We start from the raw sequence: 16,755 nt of genomic DNA, 5'->3' as shown, positions 1-16,755 counted from the left end.
GTAAGCAAGTTAAACTGCCGACGGTATCAATCTCGGCAAATAATCAGCGTTGGTAATAAACGAAATGTTAAATCGAGCGCTAAAAACGGTTCTAATTGGGGTAATTCTTAACTTTTTTAAACTTTTCTCAGTAATATATTTGACGATAAAAAGTTACAATTGAATTTTTGTAACCCGCAGCGGTGACCGATTATAATTTTAATAATTGACAGATTTTTAAATAATGTTTATGCAAATAGGTACAAATTTTATACTAGTGTTTCGGGCGTGTACATAAACAGAGGGACGGATGTACCAAGGGCGAGCATGTTACATTGAAATATCGATACGAAATGAAAGTCATAACATAAGTGAATTTTACATTATCCCGTTTCCCCAACATTATGCCTTTCATATACTTTACGCGATACGCTCCTGAATAATTTACGAGGTCACGAAAAACTTTTATAAAATAAAAGAGTATTCGGGTGTAAATATTGTCTTTGGGAAACGTCAAACGTACATTTTCATTTCTTACCCATATTAAAACTTCGCCACAGAATATTATTTGATAAAAAATAAAACCACATGTGTCTTTTTGTTTAATTTATTTTTTTTTACAAAATTCCAAAAACACATTTGCCATTTTATTTTTCTTTTGTTTTATATTGATGTTTGAATGATGGACTCTTACATTTTTTTACTTATTGGACAAAAAGAAAATTTGAAAATACAATAAAATATTTAATGCAGTACAAAAACCCACAGGGTTTAAGCGTGTCCACTGGTCGCTTAGTGTATAACATGTATCAAATAATAACATATGTATATAGCTAATGTTTCTCACAAACAACGTTGCTTTTCAATGATGAAAGAGTTATTGAAATGTTTCCAGCAGTCTCTAAGACATTTTAATATGTACAAAAATACAAATATTTCCTTATTACAATATGAGTATAGCTTATTTTAATTTACACGTTACATGTTTGTAGTTTTAACAAAGCCGGGTTTCAATTAATTTTACATTTTGATGGTTTTTTTTAATTATTTGCTCGAGCACGACGCTGTCCATTAATTCAAAATTTCAGAAGAAAAGAAAGTTGTATAAAAACATTTGATTAAATTTTTACTGAAAAATACATAAATCCGACGTGCAGACGTAGAGCCGCAGTATGAGAACTTAATTGATAATTTGACATATGTTAACAAGAAAATATTTTATAATTTCATGAGGATGAAACCGCACGGGACAACAGCTAGGTAAAGAAATAGGTTCCGAGTGTTTATATCACTATTGAGTTAGGAACATTATAAACTACCAAAGTTCACACTTGAACTGTGACGACATACCAAGTTACATTTAAATTGGTGTTTAATACTTTTTTAATTCTATTAAGTGAAAATACTATAAAAAGAACTTTGTCCATGAATTTGTTATTTATGAAGTTTGGAAGGCAGCCTGAGGCGCCTTTTCAGATTTTTGAACGGCATAGAATTTAGAATTATGTTCGTGAACTTGCGCAGATTTTGTAAATGAAACCCATTAAGTATGCAATCGTGAATTCATGAGATCTGAAAGTATGGAGTATTCGTAAAGAAAAAATGAAGAGGTTGGAAATAAAGGGAAATTTGTAGAAGTTATTCTAACAATCAGAGTAAATGATTGGGGCTTTTTCTTTTAAGTGTCTTTTTTCATATTTAGCTATCTCTATTAATACTAGAATTATGACTAACTAGCCGTTCCCTTGCGGCTTCATCCGCATGAAATTATGAAAATTTTATTTTATTTACATTTATCAAAAAATCAAACCTTGCTTCCTTGATGTTGGCAGCAACTTATGGTCTCTTTCCCACATTAGGGTTTTTATCCAAAATATTTACCCCCAAGTTTAAGCGTGAAAATATATAGCCTAAAGCGTTAAGTAAGTGTAGGGCTTCTTATTAAAAGAAGAGTTATTCAAAAATATGCTGTAATTGCTGACATCTTAGGCATCAAAGAAGTGTGTGTTTACTCTTTATTATAGTAGTATAGATTATTTAGTCAATAAAAAATATTTTTGTTAATGTTGCAAATATACTTCATACTAATATTAAAAATAGGTTTGTATGGATAGATATAGAACATACCCTGGAAGAACATGTAGGTTATCTAACAAGTTTTATTTAATTCCGCGCGGACAGAGTCGCAGGTAAAAGTACGTTTGTGATATTTCTGAAATGCTGACGCTTTTGAATGTTTGAACGTTGACAGACGTCAGAGTAAGTGATGTGAACATTGAAATAGCTTTAGGGTTAAATATAAATAAAATGCACATTTTATGCAAATCCTTTAAAAAAAAAACTTTTACGACCCACACTAAGGGCACAGTTTTGACTAAACTATTGCAACTGTTTTATGATTGTCAATGGTTTCGCAGCTAATTCGACGGTTTAGTTGCACAATAAGAAATCGAGTAGTTTACACATTTCAATGTAACCTCATAGGAATCAAAGCGAGACTAAACAGTTGTGCGATAGTTTAGTTTCAAGTGTACGCTCTAAAAGAATGTATGACTTCTAGGGATGGAATTTATGTATAAAATTAATGATCAGAATAATTTCTACAGGTTGTTTTATTCTTAATACTCGTAATAGTAAATCCGAATAATACTTGCCGTAAAAAAAGGAAATAAAAACAAAAGTTTCAAATTGCCATTAAATGATATGAGCCATGAAACAAGAACGCAAGAGCGTTGCAGGAACGTGAAGTTTTTTTTTAAATATATTTTTATGATAATTATCTTCATTGAAGCGGAATATACCGGTTTTTAAAATCGATACGAGCGCCGCTCGCGTCGGTAATGGCAAACTAACGGTGTACAATAAAAGTTTATTATTATCCGAGTAAAACTTTACAGATTTAAATAATCATTTCAAAATATAACTGCAGAGAAAAGCCATAGACAAAAAAAGAGTAGACAATAAAATCAACAACTGTAGACATTGTTCTGTGCATAAAATATGTTTTACGAAAATTCGAACAGCATTTTTAGTCAATGGCAGAAAAAAAAATTACAAAAGTTACTTTTTGCCGTAAATATCACTAAATTCAAGTACCTTTATTTATTTTAAAATCCACCTCTATCTATAACATTCATGTATTTTATGATTGATATTCGAGAAACAATATTACATGCCGTTTAGGATTTAATTGCGTGCCGAGAAAAATTTTGTATCGGAAGTTATTGTGCACGCAACCTTTTATACGTGTACCTTATCTAAACTACGATATGTCAAGCATTTTAAAGCACTACAATGCTTTTCAATAACCTTGATAACTAACATTTAAATATTAATGAATTATTGCTAACGATCTTACCCTCATGTTGACTATTGACTTGGTTAAGCAAATTAGAGGATGTACAAAAGAACAAGTTTTTTTAATGTATTTATCAATACTTTTATCTTTATTTAAAACAACAATAATGTTAGAAAAATATTAGGAAACGGAAGGAATAGTGGGAGGTAGTTTTATAAAATACATGGCAAGAATTGGCTCGGGCGCTCAGTCGACAACAAGCTCAGTGTTGTACTAGTCGTCATAACGGAACGTTCGATATATTTGCGTTATCGCATTAGAGTTCAGTTTGTGTGTTTTAAAGTATTTTACAAGTATTGTTAGTATGGCCGTCAGTCTATATTTTAAAGGAAGTCATTTGTGTCGAAATATCTAACAAAGGAAACAAGTATGCAATCAAATTCACTATAATTCTTCTTGAAGTTTAATTTTTTAGTTCAAACTATTAGTTTCCTATCATTCTTTTAAGTTTAAATTGTCAAACGTTCTTATTTTCCCTATACTAAATGTGCACTATTTGTGTATTATTCAATATGTCACTATATAAATAAAATAAAATATTTTTAAATAACAGTTATTTAAAAGTAACGTACACCGAAAAGTCTAATTTGAAAGGTGAGATACAGCGATTGGCGAATTAGTGAAAAATCGCTACGCTGTCCGCGTGAAATTATTTAATTCACTTGTTTTAAAAATAGCCGTATATAAAAGACTAAAGCAAAAAATTTATAATTTGATTTCATTTAAATATGTAGCAGATAAAAGCGAGGCATAGCTAGTATATTAATAAATTCTTTTTTATAGGTCGTTAATAAATCCACAAATTCAAAATGTTTTATCTGACATCATAGAATTCTAATATCACAAATGCGACAGTTTAGATGGATGGATGGATGAATGATGATGATGAATTTTAGCCTAAACAGCTGAACGGATTTCGATAAAATTTTGCGTAGAATTAGAGGATAGTCTGGAAGAACATAAAGGCGACTTACTTTTGTTTTTCTTATTCCACACGAATGAAGTCGAGAGTGAAAGGTAGTATTTCTATAATGCAGTACACAAATAAATCATCCACATGTTTTATATCTTTAGAAATAGAAAACACGTTGTTTCTAGTAATAAGGCTTTATCAGAACTTTTAGTACTTAACTAAATAACTTTTAAATTATGTCAGCTTATCTGGTATAACATTTAACATGCTATTTACATGTTTGAAAACTTTAAACAAACAGTAAAGTCGTGATAAAAGCTCTATAATTTTTAAAAATAAATCCAATAGCTAAGCCAAGCCTAACAATTTACACGCACGTTAATTGTCGAAGCAATAAATGAAGTCAATTAAAACCGGTGCAATGGTGTACAGTCACGCACACAAGTGTTAGTGGACTTGTATATTGTGATCATTACTTTAATTATGGATGCGATTGTACAACGTATATATTTATGGCATCAAATGCTACACTAACATTTCTTTGGCAGTCTATATTACTTTGACCATTTAAATCTTGTTGATTTAGTTCAGGTAGTCTTTCGCTTATTCCAGTTTTTTCAACACAGACTTCATTATATGTGACTGGGTTTCACACGTGACTGCGTTCAAGCGGATATAAATAAAAAAAAACTTGTCAGTTGCCGCTGTGCTCTTCCAGACAATGTTCTACGTTTATACCAAATATCGAAATTCCAAACATCCGTCCATCTATCCATTATTATTGTGTTAATCAACGTTGGTGTGGCGTATGAAAGGTAACATTAAGACTAAATTAATATAACTTATTACTAGTTCATATTCATTGAATAAATGAGATCATTACAAATGTAATGTAAATTCTTAGCCTGAACTTAATCTTAATACGTAACCATATTTCTCTTAATTGCTTACGTACATAAGAGCATATTAAAACTGAAATTTGGTTTCCTTATCGTTAATTTCCACTGTTGAAAACGTTACATTACATTACATTTCATTAGTTACATTACATTACGTTAATTAAATTTCATTAGTTACATTACATTACGTTAATTACATTTCAATAGATTAATTTAACATATATGCTTGGTGTAAATTTATTAGTCGCTTTAAAAATTTTAATTTATTGCAGTATTATTGAAAAATTCCTACAATTTTTCAACAATCGCTAAAGCTAATAGTCCCTTATTAACTTAATAACTAGGCAGGCCACATCATAAAGTTTTCAACATAAAAAACAATTATCATACGTTTATAGCAGGGTCATTAACAATGAAATTACCAATTTAAAAAAATGAGCATTTTAAACGACTAGCCAGTTGAAACAGTGGCAAAAACTGCAGGATGAAACATAATCAATTATAGCAAATGCAGATTGTAGCATACCTCTTCGAAATATCCGGAAATAATAACCATTTAGAGAGCAACGGGCGTGGATTATATTTTCCATATTTCTCTGTAACGTTATTATTCGATTAATTAGTTGAAATAGCGTTTAAAGCGATACAATTCCTATAAAATATCGAAACCCCGCACTAATGAAGCTATTGTGAGAATCCAGCGATGAGTTTTTACACTGGAATTAATGCGAAAACAGAATCCGATGCGGTTTATTTAATCAACCGTTAATACGCTTACTATCGTAACTTTATAATTTTGCGATTGAATTTATTTTCTACTGGTTATTGTCCTCGACTTTGTCTACGCAATATTAACAAAAAAAGTAGCCTATAATATGCCCGTCTATGTCAGTTACCCTTCAATTAAGTCCAATCCAAATCGGCCCAGTCGTTTCGGAGGTTACCGCTGTCCGTTACAAACATACAGTCAAATATATTTTAAACGCAAATATATAGACACTCCAATTTTACCATATTACTGTCTTTTTAAAATCAATTTAGTTTAGATTTTATATGGAGGTTCACAATGGCTTAAGTCTATTGCTTTCGTAATAACCTTTTTACTGTTTTTACTAGATTGATGGCCGGTTTCCCAGGTACATTTAACTAGTTTAGTGTTCTTGGTTTTATATATTCATGAAATGCACCGAACTACGTATCATGTGTTTTACTCCGCTGAAACATAGGTCGGCCTAGAATTAATGAGTCGCTAAGCACAAAACAAGTGGTAACTTCAGAAACCTTATTATTATATTAAAGAGATGAAATGTAGACAAAAAAATCACAAATTCAAAATAATAAGGTGGTATTAGTATCATATTCTTACTATGAATGTAACAATCTAAAGTATCTGTACCCAGTACTTATAAGTTTTTGTTCTCTTTAGTTGTTTTATGTATTATATAAAATTATCCTATTTCTGCATTCAAGTTCCACACTTTCCACTTTTCTACAGTTTTTATTTTAACCTTACTGGAACCGAAGTTTGTTGCATTACGTCTGTCAGAGCGACGCTAAAATACGACCGCTAAAATTAATATCTTTTTGAAAAATGTACAATACAAATGTCTGGCAGTTTCTGATTCCACTTCCTTAAATATTTACATAAGAATAACTCCGACATCGCGGACGAGTTTAAATGTTTTCTTTGTCATTTCATTCCGTTCCATAGTTCTATGTCTAACGGTCAGATTTATTTATAAAAGAAAAGTTTGTAAAAAGTTATTGTTGGAATTATTAAATTCAAATCTAATACCCCTTTACGATATTCTTATCACAGGTACAGTCACGGAAAACCGCAGTGTGCCACTTACAGAAAATTACCTTGTTCCTTGCAACTAGACCAACTCTGCTTTGTCTTACAACTACACATTTAGGTAGCAGTGAGTTCCGCTAGGGGATTATAATAAAAAGCAATTCATGTCTACTTAATGGTCTTTTGTGATCCAAAAGCACCATCCTATTTAATATTGTTCCAAGTCGTCTCAACGCGAATAAAACTTTCAAACTGTACACACCGTCAGATTTCCCGACTGTACAAAGTATCATCATTTCCCATTCCCTTGTCACTCTATGTGAGATCAAAGCATCAAATTAATCAATACAGTAATAGGAATAATGCTTGTTCATAATACTCCTGAGACACAATTCAAATAAAAACTCGATCTAAACTACCCCAATCGCTTAACTAAATATTGGTATACACATAACACGTGGATACATTGCCATTTTATATAGTTTCTCGCGAAAAATATTATCATTCCGTCAGTCGGGTACAAATAAAATTCGCTTTTAGGCTTACACATTTTTTATTGCATCGCACGTATATGACAGCAAAGAGACAAAAATAAACTGCACTAAATGTTTATTTTTAGTGGTATTCCGCTGTAACATATCATATAAAAGTCGTATTTAATACAATATTCATTTCAAGTATTCTGTAAGCAAAGAAAAAAATAACTATTTTGCATAAAAACATAACAAAAAATAATATAAGTAATATATATCGTTTGGTACCTTACAATATCGTGCGTAAACAAAATAAAACCACCTTAAAATCACATTACAAAATAGGCTTTATAATTCTTTACTATTTGCACGATAAATGTCAAAATTTTTACGTGACAAATTTAGTCATTAACAATATACATTGCGTTAAACCCCACGCAATGTTAATTATAGTGGATCACATAAATCTGTCAAGCGACAGCTTTCGTAGTCGCCAGTCATAAAGCACATGAACCCCGAAAGCTCGAAGTTCATTAAACTTATATTTTAATAAACTAGTGTTTTATGTTGCTTCCTGTTAAATACTATATGTGGTCACTAGGGACTAGAGTTCACTGTCCATCTTGACGTAATATACGCCCCTTCATAAAACATAAATTTAATTAATTATCTGACACTTAACAGTATTGGTGCTTTCAATAAATTATTTTATATTTGATGTTATCAGTGTATAAGTGCTTAAATGTATTAACAAATATTGAATGCAAATTAATTTATGAAATTGATTATTAAAAAGCTGTCGGAACTATGATAGCATCGTGATTGGAGTTGTTAAAAGATATACCTTTAAATAAATACAGGGATTAGGGAAGGGCGAAGTGCGGTGATTGCTCATGGCCTATGGGCATCTCTATACAATTTTTTCGTATGAATTTCTATTGCAGTGCTCCTTGCGCTAAGGATATCTCGCCCAGGGCGCTGAAAATGTTAAAACTGTTCCTGTTTCAAATCTTGGCGTTAACACTAATGGCTTTTCAAATGCCATTAAAACGTTGTGTAGAATGGTTTTATGCAAGACTGACCAAAGCGGACAAAATAAATTTGATATTTGATGTAATGTAAGAATTTGATGGATTTATTAATAAATCTTGATTTAAATGTTTTTTCTTGTCTCTAGGTGTTTCAGAATGTCTCCTTACTATACAAAAAAGTATTGTGTAGTTGACCCCTTTGTGAATCATCAGTTTTAATTTTGATATGGTTGTCATCAAGATGAGTCCATTAAAACTTTAACAAGTTCAATTGGAGCGACCGGATGCAGGCGAAAAGAATTATGTAATTCTAACAAAGAGCTACACCAATTAATTTTTAACGTTAATTTCTTATAAGGATTTTAAGAGCTTTACCATATTGACAATGTTTTGTATATGTATTTTAACTTAGATTTACGTCAACGCTTTTATACTCTGGAGCGGATTATTTGCAAATAGTTGTAACGCAAAGGCTTGCAAAATTCGATCTTGATCAATAAAAAATAAGGTACTTATTCCAAAAGCAGTGTGGTGATATATTTGGTGTAACATAACAATGTTGACGTCATAATATCAATCAGCGGTGGTCGAGAAGTTAAAACAAGTAACTAACTAAACTTTGCTTAAGTATATTTTTGGGTTTATTACCCCATACTATATTTAATAATGCTACACTGTTTTAAACGGGTTCTTATCCTTTTGTTTTTACATAACATACATACAACACAGTTTTTACATATTTTTATTTTCATACTTATAAAACTTTTTAAACGTATGTATTTTCTACATTTTAAAGAACACTGTTATGCCGGAAAAATAAGATATTGCTCGGTTGATTTAAAAAAAAGTTTCTGTAAAATTAGACTACCTAAATGTTTGCATTAAATTATTACTGTTGTCCCAGTTTCTTTAACAAGAACAAGAGGAATAGAATATGTTTTTGTATGTGTTCAAGAGCGAAGACACGGTTATTGAGACTTTCGAAGTGAACGTTCAACAGTTTTTAGTTTGTACAACATCTGATACACTGAACTGGGAAGTTTAACCTAAACCGCAACAGAGTAGAGTAATACAGCACCGAATACGGACAACTATTATATTTACACTTATCTAAGAGTTGTTGGTTCGCCATTTTGATGTTGTAAGTTAGTTTCGAGTAAGCTCTAATACAATCGCCAGTTAAAATAGGTAACACGTGTTTTTATCAATTCAGAAATAGAAAATTCTTTACATATTCCGACAGTGTTTACTCCAAGTTTCGTGTACTTATCGAAAATTTTATAAATTTTATTTGTGTGCTTCTGATATTAATTTGAGCAATTTAATTTACTTTTCGAAGCTTTTCATAAGCATTTTTAGAATAATAGACATAAAAATTAGAATATAGTTCAACATATTTAGAAGTACTCCATCATATGTTATTCATGCCGATGTAGGTAAATGGTTGAACAACCATGCATTTGATTTGAATACCCGCTGCATTGCACCGATGAATATTCGAATTGGATTCTTGCAGTCGAAAATATCTTGCAATTTTTTGTTGTAAATTCACTGTTACGTCGAATATTTACTTGATGTCGATAGTATTTAAGCATATATGATTTTTTTTTTATGTTTACCTGTTTGGTGAAATGAATAAATACTCGAACATACATAAAGTGCTTTGAGCATACCAAAAGTCATACTGTTCCAACTTTATAAAATATATTTTCTGTTATTAAAAACAATAGAATTTATCAAGGATATTGTGTTTTTGTTACAGAGTCCTTCACCGTATGGAAACATCATGGCGTTTAAATATTTGGTTATAATTATAGCATTTGCTAGTATAGAAATTAATCTAACAGAGAGTCGACAAAGCGATAAAAGAAGATGGAAAACGGATAAAAGTTTATATTCACATTACGTTAATATTTGTGATATACAAGACAGAGTATCAAAAGTACATTGCTACTGTGAAAACATTAAATTAAAGACAGCTACTAAAGCAGATTGTTGGGTTTTCAACGGAGGTATCGCAGAAGATGATCCATTCTGGTCAAACTTTTACTCACAACCAATGATTGAGAAGTTAAGTTTCAACGTAAGAGCAGACGGTGGTTTAACCTACATTCCAGCTAAGATCATTGTTAGATTGGAGAGGTTACAAAATCTAAACATACAATACGCAAATATTCCAAATATACCATCCTTCGCTTTCACGAACTCGACTTCGCTCCGAGATATTATGTTACCAAAGAATAAAATCTTTAAACTAGAAAGAATGTCCTTTGCACATCTCATTATGCTCTCTAATGTAAGCTTGACAGAGAATCAAATAAGTGAACTGCAAAGGGATACATTTTACGACCTCCCGAATCTCCAAAGATTACATGTAGCGAAAAATAAGATAGAAGTTATACACGAAGGTTGTTTCAAGCATTTGAATAATCTTATAAAACTTGATCTTAGTAGCAACCTGTTGGCTGTCGTAGTTAGAGAAAACTTTGAGGGACCTTCGAATTTAATGAATTTAGATATGAGAAATAACAAATTAATGATGATCGGCGACTTAGCGTTTACAGAACTTTGGAGTCTCCAGGAGTTATATCTTGACAGCAATGAAATAGAATTTATTTCTGAGAGAGGTTTCGGAGGATTGACCCAATTGCGAAAACTTTCTATCGCTGATAATAAGTTGGCAAGTTTAGATGGTAACGTATTCAACGATATTCAAAAGTTGTATGTTTTGGACCTAAGAAATAATTATTTGGAATACTTTAAAGAAGAAACTTTGTTAAATTTAATGGACAATTTTAAATCGAATTATGCTTTGATAGCTTTAAATGGTAAGTTGAATAAAATTGTTCTCTTTTTCATAAATTTATATTAGATCTTAAGTGCTGAATACCTCCTAAAACCCAAAACAACGTAGATCGGACGGAGTTATTAACCGAAATCCCTCTTCAGACCGAAACAACGCTAGCAACCAATTGTTTGCGCTTTGAGTGGCATTATTTGCAGCAGGTTATATTTATTCTAACGTCTAAAACAGACTTTTCCCTTTAAATGGGTATCCAATTATACAGTTAAATCTTCATATTTTATAGACAACTTAATTTACAGATATTTTAAATTTACTCTTTCGACGAGAGGTTTTTAACACAGAACTTGTAGACTGAATTTCATGCAAAATTGAAATTGAAGATGCACCATGCACGGTTTAAAATTAACAAGCATGCTATTTGTAAACTAATAGTCTTTTAATCAACAGGTAACAAGCTAACATGCGATTGCAGTCTAGCCTGGCTTCAAAAACTGAGGAACGAAACTCGAAGTAAGCGAGTCAAAATCGCGCTTACTAGACTCAGTTGCATCAGTGATATAAAACCAAAATCAAACGGCAGTACTGGCAGTAAAAGTAACAATTACAAAAGTAATACGATGTCTTTAAAAAATAACATTGATAAGAGTTATGAAGAAACTGATGGAAATATGGAAGACGATAATGTTTACGAGGATACAATGCAAGACCAAGAAAACGAATTGAATGGTAACAAAATAGAATATCGTAGGAAATTGATAGAAATACCTGGCGAGGCGTTACCTTGCCCGAGTCGGTTGAGTTTTGAAGCGTCCTTCTCTCCCCCGACTCAAGACGAAGTTAAGTATTATAAATCAACTGCAAACAAAAAGGTTACTGTTTCGATATATTTATTGTTGACAGTTTTAAATATCTTTCTATAGTAAAATAGTGTCCAGCACTATTTTTAGTTACATTTATTTAAATTATTGTATATATGAGCTTGTATGTAACAATTTTTAAGCAAGAACTCCTTAAAACCTATTTGATTACTTTAGGTTTTTAAAATAAGATGTAAAATGAAAGTGAATTGCTATTATTTTTAAGTGTATGAATATTTTGTGGTTACTTCTTATTATTTTTGTCGCATTTTCTTTTAATTTTTATGTCACTTCCTAAAATGTTTGTTTCCTATTTTAAATATCGTCGAGAACAACTTGATTGAACAATTTGCTGAAGGGTGAAAAACTAGAATGAATCGATGTAACCTTGGCGTGTTGTTACATTTAACATCGTGGTACATAGTACCGTTAGCTTCTTTTAGTAAATTTAAACTTTTCATACAGTCATTGAACAATTAAATGTAAAAATAAAGACTGTATTAGATTAAGATGGTAGTAGTTAATTAGGCTAGAATAGAAATGTATTCTTCAAGTCTTATGCTTTTTTGTTTCACTTTCAAAATTACCAGCTTAATTTATTATAAACACTTGTAAATAAATTTTGTTTTCATTAATAAGATAATTAAATGTTTAACAGTGCGATTGAAATTAGAAGAAATATGTTATTCTTGAATTGTGAATAATAAATTGATACTTTTGCTGAAATTGTTTTATTCCATGTTTCAAAATGTATTTTAATTAAAAGTTTAACTTCGAATGAAATATGACGTATATTTTGTACATGACAGTTTGAAAAGATGAGAAACAAATTAGCATGATATTGAATTTGGCTCCAGTTGCATCCGAGCCATTGCTATTGTTGAGTTTTGTTTTATTAAATTCTTTACTCCATAATTCACATTTGCCGATTATATTACCTAGAAAGAGATAAATAGACCGCGTTAAAGGTGACATGATCAAGAAGGGAGTGATGTCTGAGATGATGTATGATAGAGTTCTGTAGAGGAGAAAAACCTGGTGCGCCGACCTTACGGGACTAGGATAAGGAGGAAGATGATGAAGTTGAAATATTAGTATATCAAGAAATAACCAATGCATATAATTGACTTTAAACAAATTCTAGACAAGAATTTTTAAAACTAACCAAATTACACGTATCAAAAAAATATTTTATTGAACCAAGTTAAATTGTAAACATACTAATAGTATAAATGCGAAAGTTAAGATGGATGAATGGATGGATGGATGTTTGTTAGAGTTTGTAGCCTAAATGGCTGAACCGATTTCAATGAAATTTGGTATGAATGTAGAGGATAGTCTGGAAGAACACATAGCCTTCTTACTTTTGCTTTTTTTAATTCCACGCCGACGCATTCGCGAACGAATACTAGTTTACAAGTTATAAAACTAATCTCTGGCACAAATCTGGCACCATTAATAGCCAGGCTAGCATTATTTAACCAAGAATGTATAATTAGAAAATTACCGTAGCCCATATCAATAGTATTGAATTATTAATTTCCTGTTATCGTTACCCAGATGAAATTGCGCTCAAAGCCCTAATATTATGTTTCTTATTGTGTAGTCTATACTAATATTATAAAGAGGATAGATTTGTAATTTTGGATGAATTGAAATGACTCAAAAACTTTCACCGTTAGAAAGGTAATTTATCTATGAATAACATAGGCTACATTTTTTAATTTCACGCGGGCGAAGTCGCAAGCAACAGCTAGTATTAGATATTTTTTGCTGTAGTTACTTAACCTAAAGTAAAACAAAAAGTAAAACAGGCTGCCTTTCAAACGTCTTCTAAAGTTAAACTCGATACAAGATATTGGTTTAATTGCCTTCCCACGAACTAGAAATTTACCAAACAGCTGTTTATGTTCTATTTAGATGTAGTAGCAAACTAAAGATATTTCATAGCTTACACTTATCATAATGCTGTTTAATTATTACTTTACAAGTCCCTTAGTGTGTATTTCTCATACAAACCTACAAAGACGGACCATTAACCGTCTTTGTATAAAATTCTTGCCTAAAAAAACTGTAGACAATAAACACGAATAAGTGTGATTTTCAATTTCCTATCCCAAAGCTATTTTTTTTCATAAAATATTTTCTTTACTTCCTATAATAATATGACTTACCAAAGCCATTTAAGGGATGAATTGTCACGCCTATTAGCTAGACACCATTATTTTTTACGAAGGGAGAGCGACAGATGGCGCTGCCATTATCACTAAGAACATACTGTATAGACATGGTGACATATAGCTGAAGATATTAAAATAGGGGCGCAAAAGTATCTTCATTAGTTAGTAATCCGCCTTAATATTTTTTTTTATAACATAAGGTGGCAAATGAGCAAGCGGCCACCTGAATCCGCCAAAATGGCAACATGCTGCCCATGGACATCCGCAATTGCAGATGCGTTGCCTAACCTTATCCGACAGAGGAGGAGACGCACATGAAGAGAATATCTCCCCTTCCTATTATTCTCCTCCTCCGTCAAATCCACTTCCCCTTCCCATCCTCTCCTTATGCGAAAAGGGTGGTAAAGAGAAAAGGAGTTAAATTAGGCCTCCGGCACCACACTCATCAGACGAAACACGGAATTGCTTCCATTTCACGCCTGTCTTCTGTGTGGTCGTGGTATTACATCGGGCGTGCCGGCCAATTCGTGCTAAGATGTTAAAGCGGGCACTACCACTGTCATTTGAATCAAATACAATTTTTAAATGTCGACTTGTACAACTTATCAACAATTGTACTAAGCTCTGGCCTTCCACTAACGACAATACATGGTTTAAGACAATAACTGAATGGTAATAGAATTCAAGACCGTGTTTCGTCTGTTTTATTAATCAGACTATTGAGGCTGTAAGATATGATCTATTTGCAATGAATATTTTTTTTTCTATTTAAGACGTATTTACAAAAAAATTCATAGATAACTCGTAAGTGTATTTACATGCCGTAATTTTTTTTTAAATATTTAATTAAGCAATGTTTACATACAATGTATGGAAGCTATTCCTTATGTTATGATTTAAAAAATCCTTCTTTACGATGTAGAAGTTTATGATATCCGTGATTAGACCTGACATTTTCGACACTCCAACGTGAAATATTTAAGGGTATAATGTATTACTTAGTAAATGTTGACCCACATTCCCGCCCTTTTCACATGCTTGGTCGTGATAAATATTCAATACATATAGACCAAGATTTCATACCACTTACATAGTTGAATCAGATTCAAGTTTAATACAATAGAGATCTAAATTAGAAAGCGACGAGTAAGTTTCTTGTTTAAAGTTAGAGTAACTTTTCAACTAAGTCGATTAGATTTTGAAAAGGTAGTAAATCTTTTAAGAGATTTAATATTGTAACGTTACAAATAATATAAAAAAAGGTAATGTTAACCCTTTTCTTGTTAGTGTATCGTGTGTGTTGAGATTACATAATTTTTTTTTATTATTTTTTCTAAACACCTTGGGTCATCAAGGTTAAGTGCTATGAATATTTTTTTAATATTCGAAAAAAAAATATTAAGGGTTAAAGGGATGGTTTCAAAATTTCATATTTTAAATTTTACCTGAATTTTCGTATTTAAAACATTCGTTTGAATACTGTATCATTTATATTGGTAATTTTCTAGTTTTTAATAACGGTCAGTGATGAATTAGAAGCTTATGACAATGTCAATTTTACTATAATCTTACTAATAGAAGCAAAAGTTTAGATGAATGGATGTTACAATTTGTAGCCTTAACTGCTGAATGGATCGTTAGAGCATAGTCTGGAAAAACACATAGGCTACCTACTTTGTTTTTTTTTAAACCCATGCGGATGTTGTGGTGAGTGTAAGTTAGTTCTTGTATAAATCAATTAGAAGATTTTATTCATTTTATCACAGAACATTTAAATTTCAAACTTCATTACATAAATTTTATATACAGCTTACACGTAACGTACATGTAAGAATCAAATTACCCGCAGGTTGTAATTTGCATTTTAATAAGTTATTATAGCTGTATTTATCGTATGTTATAAGTTAATATGGGAGTCGAGTACATGGTGCTCAAGTGCTCGTCTTAGGCGGTACGCGAAATTGCCTCCAGCGGTTAAAGCTTTCAGGAACTTTGTTGTACCTGTCTTACATTTAGGTTAAGAATTGTTATTTCACATTTAATCTATGATTAAATCATTTTCCAAACAACTTGCGTTTAAACTTTAGAAATACATAAAAAATATGGAATATCAAACTCAACTAATCTTACTAATGTAGTAAATGCGATGCGTCTAAACTGCTGAACGGATTTCGAAGAAATTCGGCGTAAACGTTGAAGATAGTGGATGGAACAGGCTTCTGGATAGTGTAGTGGCGGCTCCAACAGTTAACGTTTTTAAAAATAGATTAGATAAAGTTAAAACCTCCGAGCTATACAACACACACGCATCAGCCAACTAGCTGCTAGTGTAGCTCCCAAAATATTAATAAAATGATTATAGTCTAGAATAATATTATTTAATGAACGTATTCCATGCCACATCCAGTATACCATATATCGATGCAATGTAATAATAGTATTAGTTTGTACACATAATGTTTCG

At 31.3% G+C, this 16,755-nt stretch overlaps 1 protein-coding gene across 3 annotated transcripts in view; it reads left to right on the top strand.

The window, feature by feature from the left end:
- The window catches only part of LOC106108809 (connectin-like), a 49,879-nt gene extending 37,626 nt beyond the window's left edge, over positions 1–12,253 (top strand). For all 3 annotated transcript variants that reach the window (XM_013290085.1, XM_013290084.1, XM_013290083.1), the window contains 2 exons: positions 10,211–11,276; positions 11,702–12,253. In XM_013290085.1, coding sequence (XP_013145539.1) covers positions 10,235–11,276; positions 11,702–12,174 — 1,515 coding nt within the window. In that variant the 5' untranslated portion in view covers positions 10,211–10,234 and the 3' untranslated portion in view covers positions 12,175–12,253. The remainder of the gene's footprint in view (positions 1–10,210; positions 11,277–11,701) is intronic.
- Positions 12,254–16,755: the final 4,502 nt, after the last annotated feature.

This window comes from Papilio polytes, unplaced genomic scaffold (genome assembly GCF_000836215.1).
Source record: "Papilio polytes unplaced genomic scaffold, Ppol_1.0 DF821400.1, whole genome shotgun sequence".
In the NCBI taxonomy this organism is placed as follows: Eukaryota; Metazoa; Arthropoda; class Insecta; order Lepidoptera; family Papilionidae; genus Papilio; species Papilio polytes.
Note: the sequence above shows the minus strand (reverse complement) of the source record. Positions and strands in the feature narration are given on the sequence as shown.